The 18,777-nt window shown below is 36.9% G+C and overlaps 3 protein-coding genes across 4 annotated transcripts; 1 reads left to right on the top strand and 2 right to left on the bottom strand.

Annotated features, from left to right (window-relative positions):
- Window positions 1-5,772: 5,772 nt before the first annotated feature.
- LOC111794691 (serine-aspartate repeat-containing protein I-like) lies at window positions 5,773-10,399 on the bottom strand. 2 transcript variants are annotated; one of them, XM_023676801.1, is made up of 3 exons: window positions 9,962-10,399; window positions 8,074-8,490; window positions 5,773-6,482 (listed from the first exon to the last, which is right to left on the bottom strand). In XM_023676801.1, the coding sequence occupies exons 1-3, from the start codon at window positions 10,187-10,189 to the stop codon at window positions 6,021-6,023; spliced, it is 1,107 nt and encodes a 368-aa protein (XP_023532569.1). In that variant the 5' UTR covers window positions 10,190-10,399; the 3' UTR covers window positions 5,773-6,020. The 2 variants fall into 2 exon arrangements, with proteins under 2 accessions (XP_023532569.1, XP_023532568.1); XM_023676800.1 differs by having other exon boundaries at window positions 5,773-6,512; window positions 8,029-8,490.
- Window positions 10,400-12,576: 2,177 nt separating this feature from the next.
- LOC111796190 lies at window positions 12,577-16,381 on the top strand. The gene is made up of 7 exons (XM_023678933.1): window positions 12,577-12,885; window positions 14,373-14,405; window positions 14,648-14,737; window positions 15,295-15,433; window positions 15,547-15,856; window positions 15,941-15,995; window positions 16,081-16,381. The coding sequence occupies exons 1-7, from the start codon at window positions 12,751-12,753 to the stop codon at window positions 16,153-16,155; spliced, it is 837 nt and encodes a 278-aa protein (XP_023534701.1). The 5' UTR covers window positions 12,577-12,750; the 3' UTR covers window positions 16,156-16,381.
- Window positions 16,382-16,497: 116 nt separating this feature from the next.
- On the bottom strand, window positions 16,498-17,415 carry LOC111796192. The gene has a single exon (XM_023678934.1). The coding sequence runs from the start codon at window positions 17,287-17,289 to the stop codon at window positions 16,696-16,698; it is 594 nt and encodes a 197-aa protein (XP_023534702.1). The 5' UTR covers window positions 17,290-17,415; the 3' UTR covers window positions 16,498-16,695.
- Window positions 17,416-18,777: the final 1,362 nt, after the last annotated feature.

Consider the following 18,777-nt stretch of genomic DNA (forward strand, 5'->3'; position numbering starts at 1 on the left):
TTTTTTTTTTTTTTTTTTCTGGCATTACATTGTTATTGAATAAAACGAACTTTACGATCATTAATCTAAATCTAATANATCCTTTCTTGGTTGTATTTATTTTAATTTTGACTATGTTTTATATTATTTTAATTTCCTTTTCTACTTTTTCTTTTGCATTGTAATTGCATTTGTTGTTTGGTGATAAAAACATAAATATAAGAAACAACAAAAGTAGCAGACTTTAAGAAAAGAGAACCTTGAAATTTGTAAAAGGACACAAATAATTAAACCCTCCCTTTTAAGGAAAGACTAATTTCTCTCTTCTTTTTTTTTTCTTTTTTTTTTTAATTTTATTTTATTACATTAATTACAGAAATTATTATTATTATTTTGTTAGGGTTATTCAATTAAAAATTCTAAAATTAGGAGATAAAAAAAAAGAGAGAGAAAATAAGGAGAAACAAATGACCCTTTATCACTAGAGCCGCCACTCCGGTAACGACACATGAGCGGTGGCGTGCGGTTGGTCAGACATCCTCCGACCCACGAGTGGTGGCGGTGTGAACAGGGAATTTTTCAGGCACCTTCTCAGTTAAGAATGAGAAATAGAATTTTAATCGAATCATAAAGAAAAAAATATATTCAAGAAGGACAGGAGAGCTATCCACTTAGTGCGAATTCGGTTGGGAAGGGTGGAGAAGGAAGGGATTGGGTGAGGTAGTTGGTTTTGTAGTGCGCAACATTACCGACCCTCTTACAACGACACATACACTTAGGGGAGTACTCGATTCCGGAGAGAGCATGTGACGACGAAAAGGGTCGCGACAACTGACTTTGTTGTCGGACTGCAAAAGTGTTTTTGGGAAATTGTGTACTCACTACTCAAATGTTGGGTTTTAAATGGAAAATGATTACAAATGTATTTATGTGGATGATATTGTTGTAACCACCCAATGCATCATCTTACTTTTCTATCTCGTAATATTCACATCAATTATTTCTAAAAAAAAAACTATGTTATAGACTTGAACCTCCCAATAGGAAGTTTTCAAGAAGAATGCTCTAATTGACGAAGGTAAAACGATCGCATAACCTCTTCTATAGGATACTATTGGAGACCAGCCAATCTACCTCTTTATTGACGAAACTTGCAGACCCAGCTTGGCTATGGCATGCAAGACTTGGGCACTTGAACTTTCATATGCTCAAAATGATGGGAGAGAAGAAGATGACTACTAGGCGACCTAAAATCGTACACATGACCCAGCTGTGTGAGAGTTATCTAGTCTCCAAACAAGTAAGACTATTGTTCCCAGCTCAAACCAGTTTTTGTGCTGAGCGACCATGGCAACTGATTCATGCAAAGAGGCATTACGTGCGTTCAAGAAATTCAAAAGACTTGTTGAAAACGGGTCTGATAACAAGCTAAAAACCTTGTGCACCGACCGAGGTGGCGAGTTCTTATCCCAGAACTTCTCAAAGTTTCGTGAAGAGGAAGATATCAAGCGTCAACTCACTAAGGACGCCCTAAAGCACTCATGGTATCATTATGAATATACAAACCAGGATCCACACAAGGAAAAGCACTTGCCATTCGTCACCATACACTCCACAAAAAAATGTTGTGGTCGAACGAAAAAATCGCACCATAATGAACACTGCAAGAAGCTTACTCAAGAGAATGCAAGTCCCGGTGATTTTTTAGGGCGAGGCAATATGACATGTAGTTTATCTTCTAAATCGTTTACCAACAAAGGTGTTGGACACTTGTAGCCCCTACGAAGAATGGTTTGGCAAGACACCTCACTTCGAGTACCTAAGAGTGTTCAATTAGACAACACATAAGACTACCAAACCATATATCAAAAGCTTGACGACAGAAGCCAAAAGATGGTGTACTTTGACGTAGAGGATGAAACCAAGGCACACAGGTTGTATGATCCACAAGAAAATTTATGTAAGTAGAGATGTCGTTTTGAAGAAAAGAAGGAGTGGGATTGGTGCAGCATTGGTGATGACAAGCAAACTGTTGGAGAGTTCACTACTTTGGAAGAAGAGGGAGATGCAACAGACCTAGGAAGTGCCCCTACAGCAACACCAACAAGTCCACACATGTCATCACCAGTGACATGGAAAGGTGTGATGGACTCTCTAGAACAAGAGAGCTCAAGCGAGAGCATAGGAGGATCCACAACAGAAGATGAACCAAAGAAGTTTCGTTCTCTTGCTGAAATTTATGCAGATACACTTGAAGAAGAACTGGATCCCGATGATTTAATATTGCTCGTGGCCAAGGAGACGACAACCTACCGTGAGGCAGCAACTAACACGATGTGGCAGGAGGCCATGCAAAATGAGCTTGAAGCCATTGAGAAGAACAAGACGTGGGAACTAACTAACTTGTCGTCCAGACACAAGCCCATTGGTTTGAAGTGGGTGTTTAAGTTGAAGAAGAATAGTGAAGGAAATGTCATCAAGCATAAAGCAAGACCCGTGGCGAAGGGATACGTACAATGACAAGGAGTTGATTTTGAGGAGGTTTTCGCGCCTGTGGCTAGACTGAACACTGTTAGGTTGATTCTTGCCCTCGCAGCTCAACACGGGTGGGAGGTCTATCACTTGGACGCCAAATCAACATTTCTAAATGGTGACCTCCAAGAATAAGTGTATGTTACCCAACCTGAAGGGTTTTGTCATCAAAGCCAAAGAACAAAAAGTGTACAAGTTGTCAAAGGACCTCTACAGTTTACGGCAAACACCAAGGGCATGGAACATACGTCTGGACAAGAGCTTAAAGAGTCTAAACTTCAGGAAATGCTCACAAGAACAAACAGTGTATACAAGAAACGATGGGATTGAAACAATCATCGTTGGCGTGTACGTTGATGACCCGATCATCACTGGTACAAGTGTGAAAGGCATCAAAGAGTTCAAGCAACAAATGATAAAAGAATTTGAGATGACTAATCTCGGGTTACTCACGTACTACCTCGGTATTGAAGTGGGCCAAATGAAAGATTGCATCATGGTAAAGCAATCGACCTATGCTAAGAAGAAGTTGCAGCAATTTAAGATGGCAGAGTGCAACCCGACCAAGTATCCCATGGAAGCAAAGTTACAACTCGAGAAAGATGCTGAATAAAGCTTGGTGAATTCCACTGAGTATAGGCGTGTCATCAGAAGTCTAAGGTACTTGACTCATACTCGTCCATACCTTTCATATGTTGTTGGAATAATGAGTAAGTACATGGAAAAACCCACTATGGTGCATTATTAAGCGGTTAAGCACATCTCCGCTATGTGAAGGGAACCCCAAACTCTGGGTTGAAGTATCAAAGAGGGCAAGGTCCTAAAGAACTAGTTGATTTTACCGATAGTGATTTAGCTAGAGTTATTGACGATAGAACAAGCACGGCAGGAATGACATTTTATCTCAACGAAAATTTGATCTCTTGGGAATCTCAGAAGCAGCGAACTGTGACAATACTTTCCTGTGAGGCTGAGTTCATGGCAGCAACTGCAGTATCATGCCAAGTATTGTAGCTTAGAAATTTGTGGAGCAAAGTGACTAGAATCACTAAAGCCAATAAGTCTCTACGTCGACAACAAATCCACGATTGCACTGATGAACAATCCAATATTTCACGGACGCAGCAAACACATTAACACTCGCTTCCACTTTATCCGTGAGGGTGTTTAGAAGAGACAATTCGTTGTGGAGTTCGTATGCACTAGAGGGCAACGTGCTTATATTCTAACCAAGGCCCTATCAAGGGGTTAAGTTTGCAGAGATGTGGGAATTGACGAGAGTGAAAAATCTCAACCGAAATCAAGCCGAGGGAGGACAATGTGAGTTAATAAGCTTGACTCAGCAAAAACCTAGAGCAATTTTAGAATAATGGTTAGTCTTTAATTACAATAATGTTAGTAATTAATTAACTCGATGAGAAAGTTTAGGAACTTGAGGAGAAAGTCTAGGATTTCTACACTATAAATACTCATTAGATATATGTTATTTTCACACCACAGAGAATTGAAAAGCTAAGTGTTTAAGGTTACTCTGTTCAAAAGCTCTCTTCCCTCAAGCTATTTTCCTGTTTCATTTATTTGTTGCGACATATTTCGATCGTGGGTCATTTCCAACAGTACTTCTCTACACACGACTGGTCATCTTAGTCTCATAGTGTACGTGTACGTACTCATCATAAAAGGAAAATATCACAATGCACGTGAACATATAAATACGCATGAGGTTCCCATATTTTCACGTGACATAACAAATCATGCAAGACAACCCCATTCTTTTATCACATATCATACTAACTAATATGCATGAATAAACTTTTATAAATCATTTCATTTATAATATAACTTTCAAACCATGGCATGGGGTTTTTCTTCGTAGCTTTTCCTTATATCATAACCTTACCTAATATATCATAGTGCATCATGACATCTCATACATTAGATAGCTCATATCATTTGGCATATAATATAACAACACCTTCATAACATCACATCATATCATAAGGCATATCACACATATGACACGTGAAAGGCTATTGAGCATGTGTCATTATACATAAAACAATTCTTTTAACTATACTGGAGCCATTTACTTTCGTATAATTATGAAGTATTCTAGAAAACTAAATTCATATTTATCATTGGCCTAATAATTCTTACTAAATTTTATCAAAAGTGTTTAATAAATTTTTAATCTTTTCAATTTAGATTTAATGTTTCTTTTATTTAACAAATACAATACTTAAAATACCACTACTTAGATACTATGGTTTCATAAATATTTGAGAATTACTTTTATATATATATATATATATGTGTGTTTGTTACAATGTTATCTTCACTAAGTATTTTAATCTCGAAATAACTCAAGTCTTTGTCTATCTGGAGAGGTTCTTAGTCTAGAACGTTCGCTAAGTCAGTCAAATATTTACGAAGCATGGATATGTGACAATTGTTATATACTGCAAAAAGGGTCTCAAAAGTGTTTTAATCTCGGAATAACTCAAGTTTTTGTCTATCTAGAGAGGTTCTTCGTCTAGAACATGTGCTAAGTTAGTCAAGTATTTGCGAAGCATGGATATGTGACAATTGTTATATATGGCAAAAGGCATGTGGTAGAGTTGTTATGTATGTCATTGGTCCGATCCAATCTAGAATGTTGAAAGGTCCGATGAAGAATGGACTTAGCTTGCCGTTTCATCCAAGCCTTACTATGTTGTTCATCGAAGCCACCTTCAAGCATACCTTATTGCCAACTTCAAACTCTAGGTCTCTACGTATTACATCAATGTAACTTTTTTTTTTTGTCTACTTCAAGTCTGTACACATCCACATTCTAATCTTTTGCACGACCTCATTAGTGGCTTGGACAAACTACAAAATGTTTCTCGTTTGATATGGTTCACTAGACCACATTCTATAACATTCAACGTCAAAGGGAAATATTTTTGTTCATAAAAAACTCATACTCCCAGAGTTAGTATGTAACACTCACTATATAGAACATCAAGTTCGCTTAAGTGTTTATCCTGTTACTCCCTTTATCATACAGGGTTTATACTCGTGATAACGCATTATACAACATAGCTGAATGCATAGAATGCATGTGATTTGATTTGCAGACAACATATGGTTGAACTGTTTGTGTGAAAGCATGATCACAACCTCAAAATTCACCAATCTTGACTAATGCTGTGTTGGTTTCTCTCAGGTTTTTTTGTTTTCATATTTGGTTTGTGAGTTACTATATGAACAAGGAACTCCTTTAAAACACAACGTTCTATGTTTATACTAATCTCTCAAACTCAAATGTCTATGCAAACTGAATATGCAACTCAATCAAAAACCAACAAATCATGTATAGAACAAAACAATAGAAACAAAGCCTCTCAAGAACTTACCTTCATGACGAATCTAAACTCTTCTTGATCATCCCAGATTCCATCCACTACTTCTTCTTTGGCCAAAGTTTCTCCCACAGAATAAATTTAAACACTCATACTTTCTGTACTTCAACTTCTTTTTTCTTCACTACTTAACTTGGCTTCCTCGTTTTTCTGTGCTGGTTCGGTACTCCTTTCTTTCGTTGTCTCCATCTCGGTCTTCCCGATATTGCTGATATCTTCTTTCTTCTGCTCAGATGTTGTACTCTCATGTTTTTCTGGTGTTGCTTCAACTAATGTTACTGCTTCAGGTTTCTCAACTTTTTTGGGCAATTTTACATTCTCTGATGTCTTTTCCACAGGTGTTTCGCTTATTGGCTCGACGTCAGATGGTGAGGTTATAGTTACTTTCTCGTCGGGAACGGTCGCAGAAGTTGTAGGACCATCAGTGATCAGTATCTTTTCAGCTGGAATTTCAGATTTTTCAGTCTCTACTTCTGTTCGAGGTGCTTTTACTTCAGATTCTTCAGCATGTTTTTCAGCTGGAATTTCAGATTTTTTAGTCTCTACTTCTGTTTGAGGTGCTTTTACTTCAGATTCTTCAGCATGTTTTTCAGCTGGNCACTAAGTATTTTAATCTCGAAATAACTCAAGTCTTTGTCTATCTGGAGAGGTTCTTAGTCTAGAACGTTCGCTAAGTCAGTCAAATATTTACGAAGCATGGATATGTGACAATTGTTATATACTGCAAAAAGGGTCTCAAAAGTGTTTTAATCTCGGAATAACTCAAGTTTTTGTCTATCTAGAGAGGTTCTTCGTCTAGAACATGTGCTAAGTTAGTCAAGTATTTGCGAAGCATGGATATGTGACAATTGTTATATATGGCAAAAGGCATGTGGTAGAGTTGTTATGTATGTCATTGGTCCGATCCAATCTAGAATGTTGAAAGGTCCGATGAAGAATGGACTTAGCTTGCCGTTTCATCCAAGCCTTACTATGTTGTTCATCGAAGCCACCTTCAAGCATACCTTATTGCCAACTTCAAACTCTAGGTCTCTACGTATTACATCAATGTAACTTTTTTTTTTTGTCTACTTCAAGTCTGTACACATCCACATTCTAATCTTTTGCACGACCTCATTAGTGGCTTGGACAAACTACAAAATGTTTCTCGTTTGATATGGTTCACTAGACCACATTCTATAACATTCAACGTCAAAGGGAAATATTTTTGTTCATAAAAAACTCATACTCCCAGAGTTAGTATGTAACACTCACTATATAGAACATCAAGTTCGCTTAAGTGTTTATCCTGTTACTCCCTTTATCATACAGGGTTTATACTCGTGATAACGCATTATACAACATAGCTGAATGCATAGAATGCATGTGATTTGATTTGCAGACAACATATGGTTGAACTGTTTGTGTGAAAGCATGATCACAACCTCAAAATTCACCAATCTTGACTAATGCTGTGTTGGTTTCTCTCAGGTTTTTTTGTTTTCATATTTGGTTTGTGAGTTACTATATGAACAAGGAACTCCTTTAAAACACAACGTTCTATGTTTATACTAATCTCTCAAACTCAAATGTCTATGCAAACTGAATATGCAACTCAATCAAAAACCAACAAATCATGTATAGAACAAAACAATAGAAACAAAGCCTCTCAAGAACTTACCTTCATGACGAATCTAAACTCTTCTTGATCATCCCAGATTCCATCCACTACTTCTTCTTTGGCCAAAGTTTCTCCCACAGAATAAATTTAAACACTCATACTTTCTGTACTTCAACTTCTTTTTTCTTCACTACTTAACTTGGCTTCCTCGTTTTTCTGTGCTGGTTCGGTACTCCTTTCTTTCGTTGTCTCCATCTCGGTCTTCCCGATATTGCTGATATCTTCTTTCTTCTGCTCAGATGTTGTACTCTCATGTTTTTCTGGTGTTGCTTCAACTAATGTTACTGCTTCAGGTTTCTCAACTTTTTTGGGCAATTTTACATTCTCTGATGTCTTTTCCACAGGTGTTTCGCTTATTGGCTCGACGTCAGATGGTGAGGTTATAGTTACTTTCTCGTCGGGAACGGTCGCAGAAGTTGTAGGACCATCAGTGATCAGTATCTTTTCAGCTGGAATTTCAGATTTTTCAGTCTCTACTTCTGTTCGAGGTGCTTTTACTTCAGATTCTTCTGCATGTTTTTCAGGCTCTACTACAGTTCGAGGCACCTTTATCTCAACTTCTTCTACTTGTTTTTCGGTTTCTACTACAGCCCGAGGCGCCTTTGTCAAATGTTCTTCTATACATTTTTCGGTTTTGACTACAATTTGAAGCCCCTTTGTCTCAGGTTCTTCTATGCATTTTTCTGTTTCATCTACAGTTTGAGGCGCCTTTGTCTCAGGTTCTTCTATACATTTTTCAGTTTCAACTACCGTTTGAGGCACCTTTGTCTCAGGTTCTTGTGTACACTTTTGGGTTTCTACTTCAGTTTGAGGTACCTTTGTCCCAGATTCTTTCCCATCTTTTTCTGTCTCTATAGACTCCAGTTTCTCTGTTTCCCCTGCTGGCCTCTCACATAATTGGTTCACCCCTTCTTTCTGCAGAATATTCAGAATTCATGTTTAAAATAGCAATTTCAGAAGACGTTGAAGGAGGATTTAGATATGCAAAGAACATTAACCTGTCATATGACATTTTACACCACAAAAATTGATCGAAGTAGAAATAGATCAAAATAAACTGTGTCCCATAATTGGAAGTAGTTCAAACCGACAACTTCAAAGCACAGCTACAGCTTAGCTAGCTAACACATTTATGAATACACATACCATACTTATCTACACAATCAGTTTGGGCACCCACCACTAGGCAACGCAAGATCACATTGATGAACAATCACTATCCAAGGCAAATGATCTTTCAATAAACTTCTCGGAAATTTCTGGCTCGCCACTCATCTGATTCTAACAACAACTATTAGCATAACCTATCAATCAATCTTTACACTTAGCCATCAGTGTTCTCCAGATTGAAGGACCGTATAACTAGGACCCAGAAGCATGTCATATCAGAACGTGTGGGTGAAAAATGTATCAACACTTTTCCCGTCAAGATCACATGGGAATGAAAGAAATTTCTATAAGGTGCAGACAAACGGGTAAAGTTCAATGAGCCGTGAAGCAATCACAGAATTGAGGCAAGGCATGAGCAGGAATAACAGAAGAAAGTGGAGGAAAAAACGGGTGCCCCTCAAAGGAAAGACACTTTTGCTAGTCACCAAACAAATGTGTCAAGGAATGTGGAAGATACGCACTTACATGATCAAGCCTCCTAAGTGCTGCTGCTGCTGCTGCTTGCATATTATATATCTAAACGTCCAATCAGACGAATAGGGTTCTTGAATGGGAAAGGGAACCATTGGAAATTAGGTAAAAAACGTTCGAACCAAAAGATTTCAGGATGCCGACAAGTCATAAATTATGAAGAAACTGAGCCAGGTTGAAAAATATAATTGCATTTCTTTACATCACTTTTCACCTTTGGGAGGACCGTTCATTTCGCTTTACGCCCAAAAGAGGCTAAAAGTTTCCTTCTGGAAAAGAGTAAACAAATGTGTTTGGTTCCCGAGAAACCGCCGAGATTCGCGAATAAATTGGAGGTTCCAAAAGAAAATATGAAAAAGCTACAAAAACACAACCGCATGTTCATTTAATTCTTTTCCAATAGAGAAACACGAGGAGGCATCAATAGCATATTCTTCAATTTTTTATACGTTTTCCTCAGTTCTTCATCGAGAACCTAATGGCAGCAGAACGCCCTAATTTCAGAATCATTCAGCACAATCATCCAGTTCATTCAACGAACAACAAACAGCGAGAACATGATTTCAACGAAAAACTGAGAAACAAAACCTAACGAGTTCATACATTTGAAGAAGAATAACGATGAATTGATTTTTAATTAACAAACAGCATCGAGAACAGAATCTCAAACACTGATCAGCAGTCGATAATCGGAAGAAATTAGAAATCAAGTCGAAGAAACAAAGAGACGATTATAACGAAGTACCTCCTTAAACAAGCGGCTAAGAGAGCGGCGTTTAACACTCTGATCATCCACTTTATCGTCGTCAACAACTTCCTTGCCTTTATCCCTCTGGTTTTCCTCAAATGTCTTCTCAGCTTCAACAGAGGCTACAGTGTCAACAAAAACATCCTTCTCCTCAACATTCTTCTCCGGCACCGGCGCCGGAGCCTTGCCGCTGTCGACTTTCGGCTTAGTCGCACAAGCTCCCATTTCTCCTCCCGTTAATTGGATTACCTCTTCTTCTCTTATCTAAGGAACAAGAATTTGACAAAGAGAAATAGAGAGAAATTTTCGAGAGAATTTAGGATTTCATAGGGAATGTAATCGTTTGAGTGTTCGTTGTTCCGACAATTTTTCTATGGCGAAACAGAGAGAGGAGAGGAAATGGTAATGCTGAGGCAGAGGTTTTTAAAAAAATAAAAAAATCATATATTGAAAATAATAATAATAATAATAATAATATTATTATTATATATTGCTATTGTTTAATTAATTATGAAATTAAATTACAGCGAGGCAATGGTGGTACGTGAGCTGGCTATATATCATTGGGGAATTGTTATTTCCAAGTCATCCCGTGTACACCTCAGCATGTTTTTTTTATTTATTATTAATACAAATATTTTTCAAAATTTTAAACAATAACCTTTTTAATTAAAAGAAAAATCTTTAAAATACTAAACTANGTGTGAATTTTCTTCTTTCATTTATGGTCTCGATAACTTTCCTAATATGAACATTTATGAACAGTCTCATTTATGAATATTTCCAAATATAAATATAATAAATTTCAACATCCAATTTATTTTTAAATTGAGTTTTTTAAATTTAAGTTAAATTTAAAGAATTAGCTATTTAAAGTGTATAATAATGATTTATGTCCATAAGCTAACTATAAAAAATAATAATAATAATAATAAATAAATTTCTAAAATTTTAAAGATAGTAAGTTACTGTAAAAGTTTATAAATGTTTTATATGCTTATGTGCATTACTAATAAGGATATTTTTAAATTATTTAATAATATATATATAATTTTAAAAAAATTTAAAATATTAATTAAATTTTGAAAGTTAAAAAATACTTCTGGAAGTATTAAACATTATGTTATTAAAAGTGATAGTGTTGAAATTTTTAATTATCATTTATTATTATTATTATTATTTATTTATTTATTTATTGACAAAGTGCAAAGTTAATTTTTTTTAATTAATTTAACTTATTTTTTTTATCAATATTATGGTCTTGGTTTGGTAAATTTGGTTTCTACACGGCCTTGTTGGTAGACCGAGAAATAGGTTGCAAATCAAAGGAGAGTCGCATGGCATCACGGTGCCATTATGGAACACAGAAAAAGATTGTTAGCTGCAACCGCGCCATAGCAAGCGGTGAAGTTCCAATGAACAGAGAGGGAGCCACTCCCCTTGGAGTAAAGGAAGAAGATAGTGTTGAAGCTAGAAGAGTCGCCATAGTGGACGAAGGTACTGATTTTGGTGAGGAGGCCGGTGGCAACTTGGTTGGCGAAGAGGTCAGTGCGGCACTCGAGACCTGGCCCAAAGAGTCAGCGATTAAAGCGACAAGGATGACGAAGACAAAAGTGGAAGATGGAAGGGAAGTTTTAGTTGCCGAGGTTGAGGATGAAGAGATTTCTAGTTCAATGGGAGACCGATTGTGTTGGACAAAGTGAGGTTGTATGTACATAGTATGGTGAAGGGTGGGCCTGTGAAGGATGATTTGGAGGCTAAAAGAGTGGAGTCGAAAAGTCATCAATCGGCTCCGCTTACGGCAACCATGGAGCCTGCCCCTCCAACTTTGTGGTCGTGGAGAAAAAGATGAGTAGAAGATTCAGAAGCCATTGAAAACAAATGATCGAAATTGCTAAACCGAAAGGGCTCTTATACCATGACAATATTTGCTAAAACTACCACACTTAAATAGTAGTGAAATTCTCTATTTATAATCATCAAATAAATTACAAAATAAATGGAAAGAACACTAAATAGATAGAAGATATTTGCGTATAATAAAGGTCAAACATTATACCTATGGTAAATTGTAATGGAGATATTTGCCTGTAATAAAAGATCAAATATGACATACATGTAAACTATAATTCAAAACAAAATATCCTTAACCGTTCACGACCAAACGTAACATTCAAAATTAAGTCACTCGACTGTTGGGGTTAGATATGCAATCATATACAAAACATGGTTGAGACCTATATTTTATAAACATTATGCAACCTTAGGCTCTTTTCAGATTCGGGGAGGGTTGGATGTATAGTACTTCTTCACACACGATCCATGTACGCGCACATGGGCCCATGAGACGGGCTCGTTTACGTAGTAACTAGGCATGATTTGGTCGGGCACAACGCATTGCAGGTCGCAATTAATTTGAAGCAATGTTACATATTATAATTTTCATGTTCAACAAATGGATATTCCAAGTGTTACTCAAGTTATTCATAGTGTTAGGGTGTTAGCCCAAATATTGGTACCGGGGGAGAGGCCCAAGGGCGCAGCGAGCTTGGTAGAAATTTGGCCCATGAGTGTCTTCTTCCATATTTAGCGAAGCTTTGGAGCAAGGAATTTGCAGAGGATAACCGAGGGCAGAACGAGGAAAGGCGTCTGCTCCGCAGAGCCAAATCCGCTGCCAATCTTTTCTCAAACCTTCAATTCCACTCTATATTTAACACTATACAACTTCAAATTCCCTTCCGTAATCGCCAATACACTTCCCTTTTGCTTCACCTTTTCAATTACCAATGCTAATTCCCAGATTTCGAACTTCCCTAATTCTTAAAAATTCGTTCATTAGGTCAACTTTGGCCGCTACTCATGTCGCCTCTTTCCACTCCACGCCTGCCTCTTGCGATAAGTGGAAGAGTAAATGGAAATTCGTGAGTTTGATTTTTCTTTTTGTTCTGGTTTTTGTTTCTATTTTTTGTTTGAATTGCCCTATTTTCATCATTTTCCTGTTTGTTCATATCATTTTGTTTATGAACATTGAATGTTGGTCATTGTTGTCTTCTTTGAATGCTTCTTGACTTGCAAAGAGTTTAAGGTTATTTGCTGTTCATTAGTCGATTGAGTTGCAGAAAAGCTATTCTGGCTTTATCCGACAGCATTCTACATAGCAAGCAACAGTTGTTGAGAGAGAGCTAATGATATTAGGACCTAAATTTACAAAACTAGTATATAGAAGCAAAGCTATTAGTTTACATTATCCCGGATGAATTTGATTGCCTAGTTATAGTTGGGCTTGAAACTCTGTGGATGAACCTGTTAGCTATGTGTGTTGCTTTTTGCAAGCTAAACAGTTCATGTGTGAGCATATCAATAGAATTACCAAAGTACAAACATTATTGTGATAGTTTAATCTTGTCGCTGGAATGCTGATGTTGGAATTTGGGTGGTGAGTTGATTCGCAATTGATCTTGTTAGCATCTTTGTATCAGGAATTCATTTGATAAGTGTAGGACATAGATATTATCACAGGATAGTTTATTTTTATTGTTTTAATGCAAGACATAATGATCTACCATTAGAGCTGGAGACAAATTATAAAAATGATTGTTTTTAATCTATGATCTCCTTTATTCTCCTTGGCATAAAGTATATAAGCAGCCTATAAATACTATTTTCAACTATGGTTTTCCTTGCTGTGCTATCTAAATTTTACATATGTTCCAAAGAACCAGACCCATGTTTTGAAAACTAAAAAAATTTGTTTTTGGAGTTTGGCTAAGAATTCAAATGTTTTCTTTTGAAAGATGAAACTCATATACACAATTTTCAAAAACCAAAAAATTAAAACTCAATTGGTTGTCAAACGAGTTGTGATATTGAGTTAATTGGTACAGTTGTTCATTAAGAAGCGTAAACATTTCTATTTGGGATGTATTTTTAGGCCCAAGACATAAAAAGCATGAAGTATCACTCGATGAATCCTATATGCGAGTTAGCTCAGACATTCAGGGGTATTAAACAAAAAAATGTCACGCTATGTGTGTTGGGTATTTCTCTGGCTGTGTTGTGTCATGTGAATTGCTTTTTTTTTTTTTTTTTTTTTTTTTTTTTTTTTTTTTTTTTTTTTTTTTTTTTTTTCTTTTACTTTTTGCTTAATAAGATGCTAGTGCATTGTTCAGTCGTAATTTAAAATGGAATGTTTTAGTCGAGCTATGTTCTGGTAAAATTAAACATAATCATTCAAGAGAACCAAGAAGAGGATCATCAGTCTACAATCTAGCAAGGCTTTCATTTACCTTTTGATCATAAGAAATGAATTAAATCTACTTTATCTATGATCATTTGCACCACTGAATGCATAATACTTTCTGAAGTTATAACTTCTTTAAAAAGAAATTCCTTTTCCATACTTTGGCAGGATGATGGTGTGAGTGGAAAGGAGCCGTCAAAGGTATGTTTATCTATTACGTGACTATTTTTTCTTTGTTGTTCTTAGATTATAAATGCAAGATTGATGTCATTGAGCCAGATGGAGTTTCGTTTTTTGATTGGTTCAGCATTTTGAATATCTTGCATGTCTATCCCATTGCATAATTGCATTAGATGTTATTGGCTTACATTTATTGAATGATACCCGAATTAGTCATTTATTATTTATTTTAATGATTCTAATGTTGAAAATGATGATACCAGAATTATGTAAGATATGTGACTCGCCAAAGGCGTGCTGATGCAAAAAAGGCTCTAAAGGACCTCCTCTACAACAGTGGATCTACCTTTCAGGTATTCATTCTGATGTACACTTGCAAAAATTAGAATTTAAGTTGGATAATTATTATGAACATGATGTTTCGTGAGGTAGCAGTAGGTCGTGAGGGGCTCACCAGGTTTGTATTCAGAATTAAGGTATACTACAGCATCTTGGGAAGATAGTACATTAGAGGAATCGAATTGATCACTTCTTTCTTTCAATGCATAATAATCAAATGAATAGAGCTGATGCCATAGAATGTGTTGGATGCCATCTATTTGACGCAGGGGTTGAATGAGTTCTTCCCTGGGTAGGAGGTCGGGAGTTGGATGTTTCAAAATACCTTCCAAGATCCCACATTTAAGTCTTTTGGTTGAAACCATAATAACTGAACATTCTTGTCCTCTGTGAGAGTTAGCCTTGGGTTAGACAAAGCCTTCCTAAAGACTAGTAGGGGTGGATATGAGCATGATGCAATGAGTGGAACTCTTATATTCTTGTTATGTACATAACTTTTAAATATAAGGAACAACAAAACACATAGGCCCATGACTATATATTTTTATTTGGTTCATGCCTTATTCAATAGAACAAGGAATCAAAATGGAGTCTTGGTGATCGCTGGTCTTCTGATGAGTCATTCGATCAACCGGGCAGCTGTGATAAGAAAGGGCGAGCAAAGTCATCTACGCGAAATTTTGGGAAATCCCAGCACAAGAGATCAAAACGTCAGTTCGCATTGCCTACTGCTATTTCATTTTCATTATATATGTTATTTCCTTTTGATAAATTTCACGGGGATGCGAATGTGTGATTTTGAACACTTTGTATTTTTCTTCAGGTAAGTTTAGAAGAGAGAGTTTCGTTAATGACTTCGACAATGATTCGGAGACAATCTTTCACGCCACATTTGGCAATAGATCATATACATGGTCCTTTGGCACACGTAAGGATTCCTTTCAAAATTCAGCATCTGGTTTTGAGTGGACAGAGTCTCCTCCTAACTGGAAGAACCAAAGAGGTACTGAATGGGAGAATTCAAGTGATTGTGAGTCTGATGAGGAGACCGCTGATGTAGGATCATGTTCAGATAGAACTATTCTGGGGTTACCAAAGACAGGTCCTTTAAAGATTGAAGAAGTTAAAGCAGCGTAAGTTGATTATTCTTTCCTCTCGACTCGACTCGAACCCACTTATTATTTGTTCACCTTACAGTCATCCCCATCCTCTTGCAGGTTCCGCTCGTCTGCTTTAAAATGGCATCCTGATAAGCATCAGAGATCTTCCAAGGTGAGTTTGGAATAATATTTTCAGTCTGAACAAAGCTAATGAGTTACCCATTTCATTGACCGTAGTTTGGGTTGCGTGGTTTCAGGCAATGGCTGAAGAGAAATTCAAACTCTGTGTTAATGCATACAAATCCTTGTGCTGCGCACTCTCTCCAGGTTAAGCTGCTGCAGGTGTGTTCTAACTTGTAACAATTCGAAATGATTTAAGGTTTTTGAAATATAATTTATGTAGAGAGGGTTATATATAGTCTCTATAATTTGATTCAAAATCCGCTCCCTCTTAGTTTGATGGAAAGAGGAGTGGAAGGAATAATGGATGTATTTTTGTAGTAAGAAGGTAATTCCGTCCTTCTACCTTTATCACCTATAGAGCACTGATCCATTGCATTCGTTGAGGATACTCCAACTTTTGTGTTTACATCTTTAGCTTTATACTAAATTGTTCATTAACAGGATGAAGAATTTGTTGAATGTGAGAAAGATAAGATGTTGAAGGGAGGTAAGTTTAGGAAAATCCTAATGAAGGCAAATAAATTTAGTTAGTTGATAAAATGGTTGGTCGGAGAATTAATGTCCTCCAAGACCCAATGTAATGTAAAGATAAAGGGGGTTTATTGGTAATGGGTTCAAGTCAAAGAGATTCGGAAGCCTCAGTTGAGTTAGATTGGAGGTATAATAACAGAATTCAGATCAAATCATCATCAGAAACAGAGAAGAGAAACAGAGGAAGCCACCATAAATCCATAGATGAACACCAAGAACCCAAAATACAGCGCCCAATTCCTCTTGAACTTACCAAAGTAAATCTCAGGAGGCTCCTGGTGCGGAATCTCCAACTCCTCTTCCTCCATGTCTCCGTCGCTGCTACTCATCTTCATCTCCCTGAGCTTCTCCGTCGCCAATCCCAGACTCAGCTTGTGGCATCGCCTTTGGTACTTGAATCCGTTGATGCATCGCAGCGTGTGAGCCACGGATACGTAGAAGGCCAAATGCGCTAGGGTTATGAGAGCGATCGGGATCCAGCAATGCCGGCACTGTAGCCGAGATTGCGACTGAGATTGCGATTGAGTGAGGAAAATGAGAGCTAAGAAGATGAAGAAGAGCTGGAATTGGTTGTGGAGCTCCTTCTTTTGGAGATCGATTGAGCGCTTCTTTTCTAGGGCTTTGTCGAAATGTAGATGGATTATGGTGTTCAAGGCTTCGAGAGCTGATTCCTTAGGTATGGAGCGGCGGTTATTGAGTTGATGATACTGATTTTTAATCTGATTCGGCGTTTGATTTCCGTAGTCCGCCATGGACGCACAGCTTCGTGTTTGAGATCGAGTTTGTCGGGTCGGCGATGTGGGTCTCTGCCCATTAGTGAATGTGGCCGTTAAAATTATTGTTTCAGGTAATATTCAATTATATTTAATGGAGGTAGTTGAATTTCAAATTTTGGAATAAATTATAAATTTGGTTTCCTTTGCTAATGAAAGAAAATCTTCCTGCACCCCTTTTTTTTTTTTTTTTTTTTTTTTTTTTTNTTTATTTTTTTTAATTGTTAAGTTTCAGTTTCTTTTTTACTTTCTTTACAAATGGCAATCGCCCCCGCTCATACGCTCACGTCCATCGCGTTCGCGTTCTCTCTCCCTGAGATGTCCGTGTGGGCCCTGCCGGCCATTCTAAGCACGTGCGTGCATGCACCGTCGCTTGGATTATGCTGCCCGCATGCGTTAAATCCAATTTGTGCACATTCAATGTTGGGTGCGATGCACTAGATCCCATCAAAACTTTGCAGTGAAGCGTACCATCAAAACTTTGCAGTGAAGCATACTTGGGCGAGAGTAGTATTAAGTTGGGTGACCGGAGGTAACACTCATTCTTATGTCTATTTTATTTTTTTACTTGTTATATTTTATTTTTTTATTGTTATTTCAATTTCTCTCCGTATTTTATTTTTTTACTTGTTATATTTTATTTTTTTATTGTTATTTCAATTTCTCTCCGTTCTTTTCTTTCCTTTCTTTACAAATGGCAATCGCCCCCGCTTGTACGCTCACGCCCATTGCATTTCCTCTCCCCGACGTGTACGTGCGTGCACCGTCGCCCAAATCATGTCGCCCGCATGCGTTAAAAGCAATTTGTGCGCATTCTATGCCTGGTGCGATCATACCAGCATTAATGCACCAAATCTCATCAAAACTCCAATTGAGCGTGGACCATTTAGAAAGTCCATGTGTGTGCATTTGATGTTGGGTGCCATCAAATATATATATATATATATATATATTTTTTTTTTTTTTGTAGTTATTTATTTATTTACTGAATTAGTATATAAATATGAATAAGAATAGAAGTAAAGAATTAAATAAGCCATTTTAAGTACTTACATGCATCCATGTCTACATGTTATGGCTGATTCATATACTTCAAAAAAAGAACAAAAATTAGAATTATCACATAGCCCAAAAGTGCTAGTTTGAAATCTCAAACAGGTGAAACGTGGAGGAAAATTTTGTGTAAGCAAAATTTAAGTTCAAAACGACCATATTTTGGGATAAAGGTTGGCCAAGCCGCCTTAAGTGACTTGCCAGTGTGTTTGTTCGTAACCATAATTGTATAGATATTTAAGTTACGACGTTTTTAAGTTTCCACTTAGCTCAAGGTAATATTTAAATTATTAAAGATCTCGATTCACTGACTTTATTTGTTCGTAACCACGATTGTATAAATAGTGAAAAAACCGTATAAAAACGAGTACTCATGTAGCTAAAACGAGGTTGTATCGAAGAATATATGTTGCT

The sequence above is a fragment of the Cucurbita pepo genome, chromosome LG05, assembly GCF_002806865.2.
Source record: "Cucurbita pepo subsp. pepo cultivar mu-cu-16 chromosome LG05, ASM280686v2, whole genome shotgun sequence".
Taxonomy (NCBI): domain Eukaryota; kingdom Viridiplantae; phylum Streptophyta; class Magnoliopsida; order Cucurbitales; family Cucurbitaceae; genus Cucurbita; species Cucurbita pepo.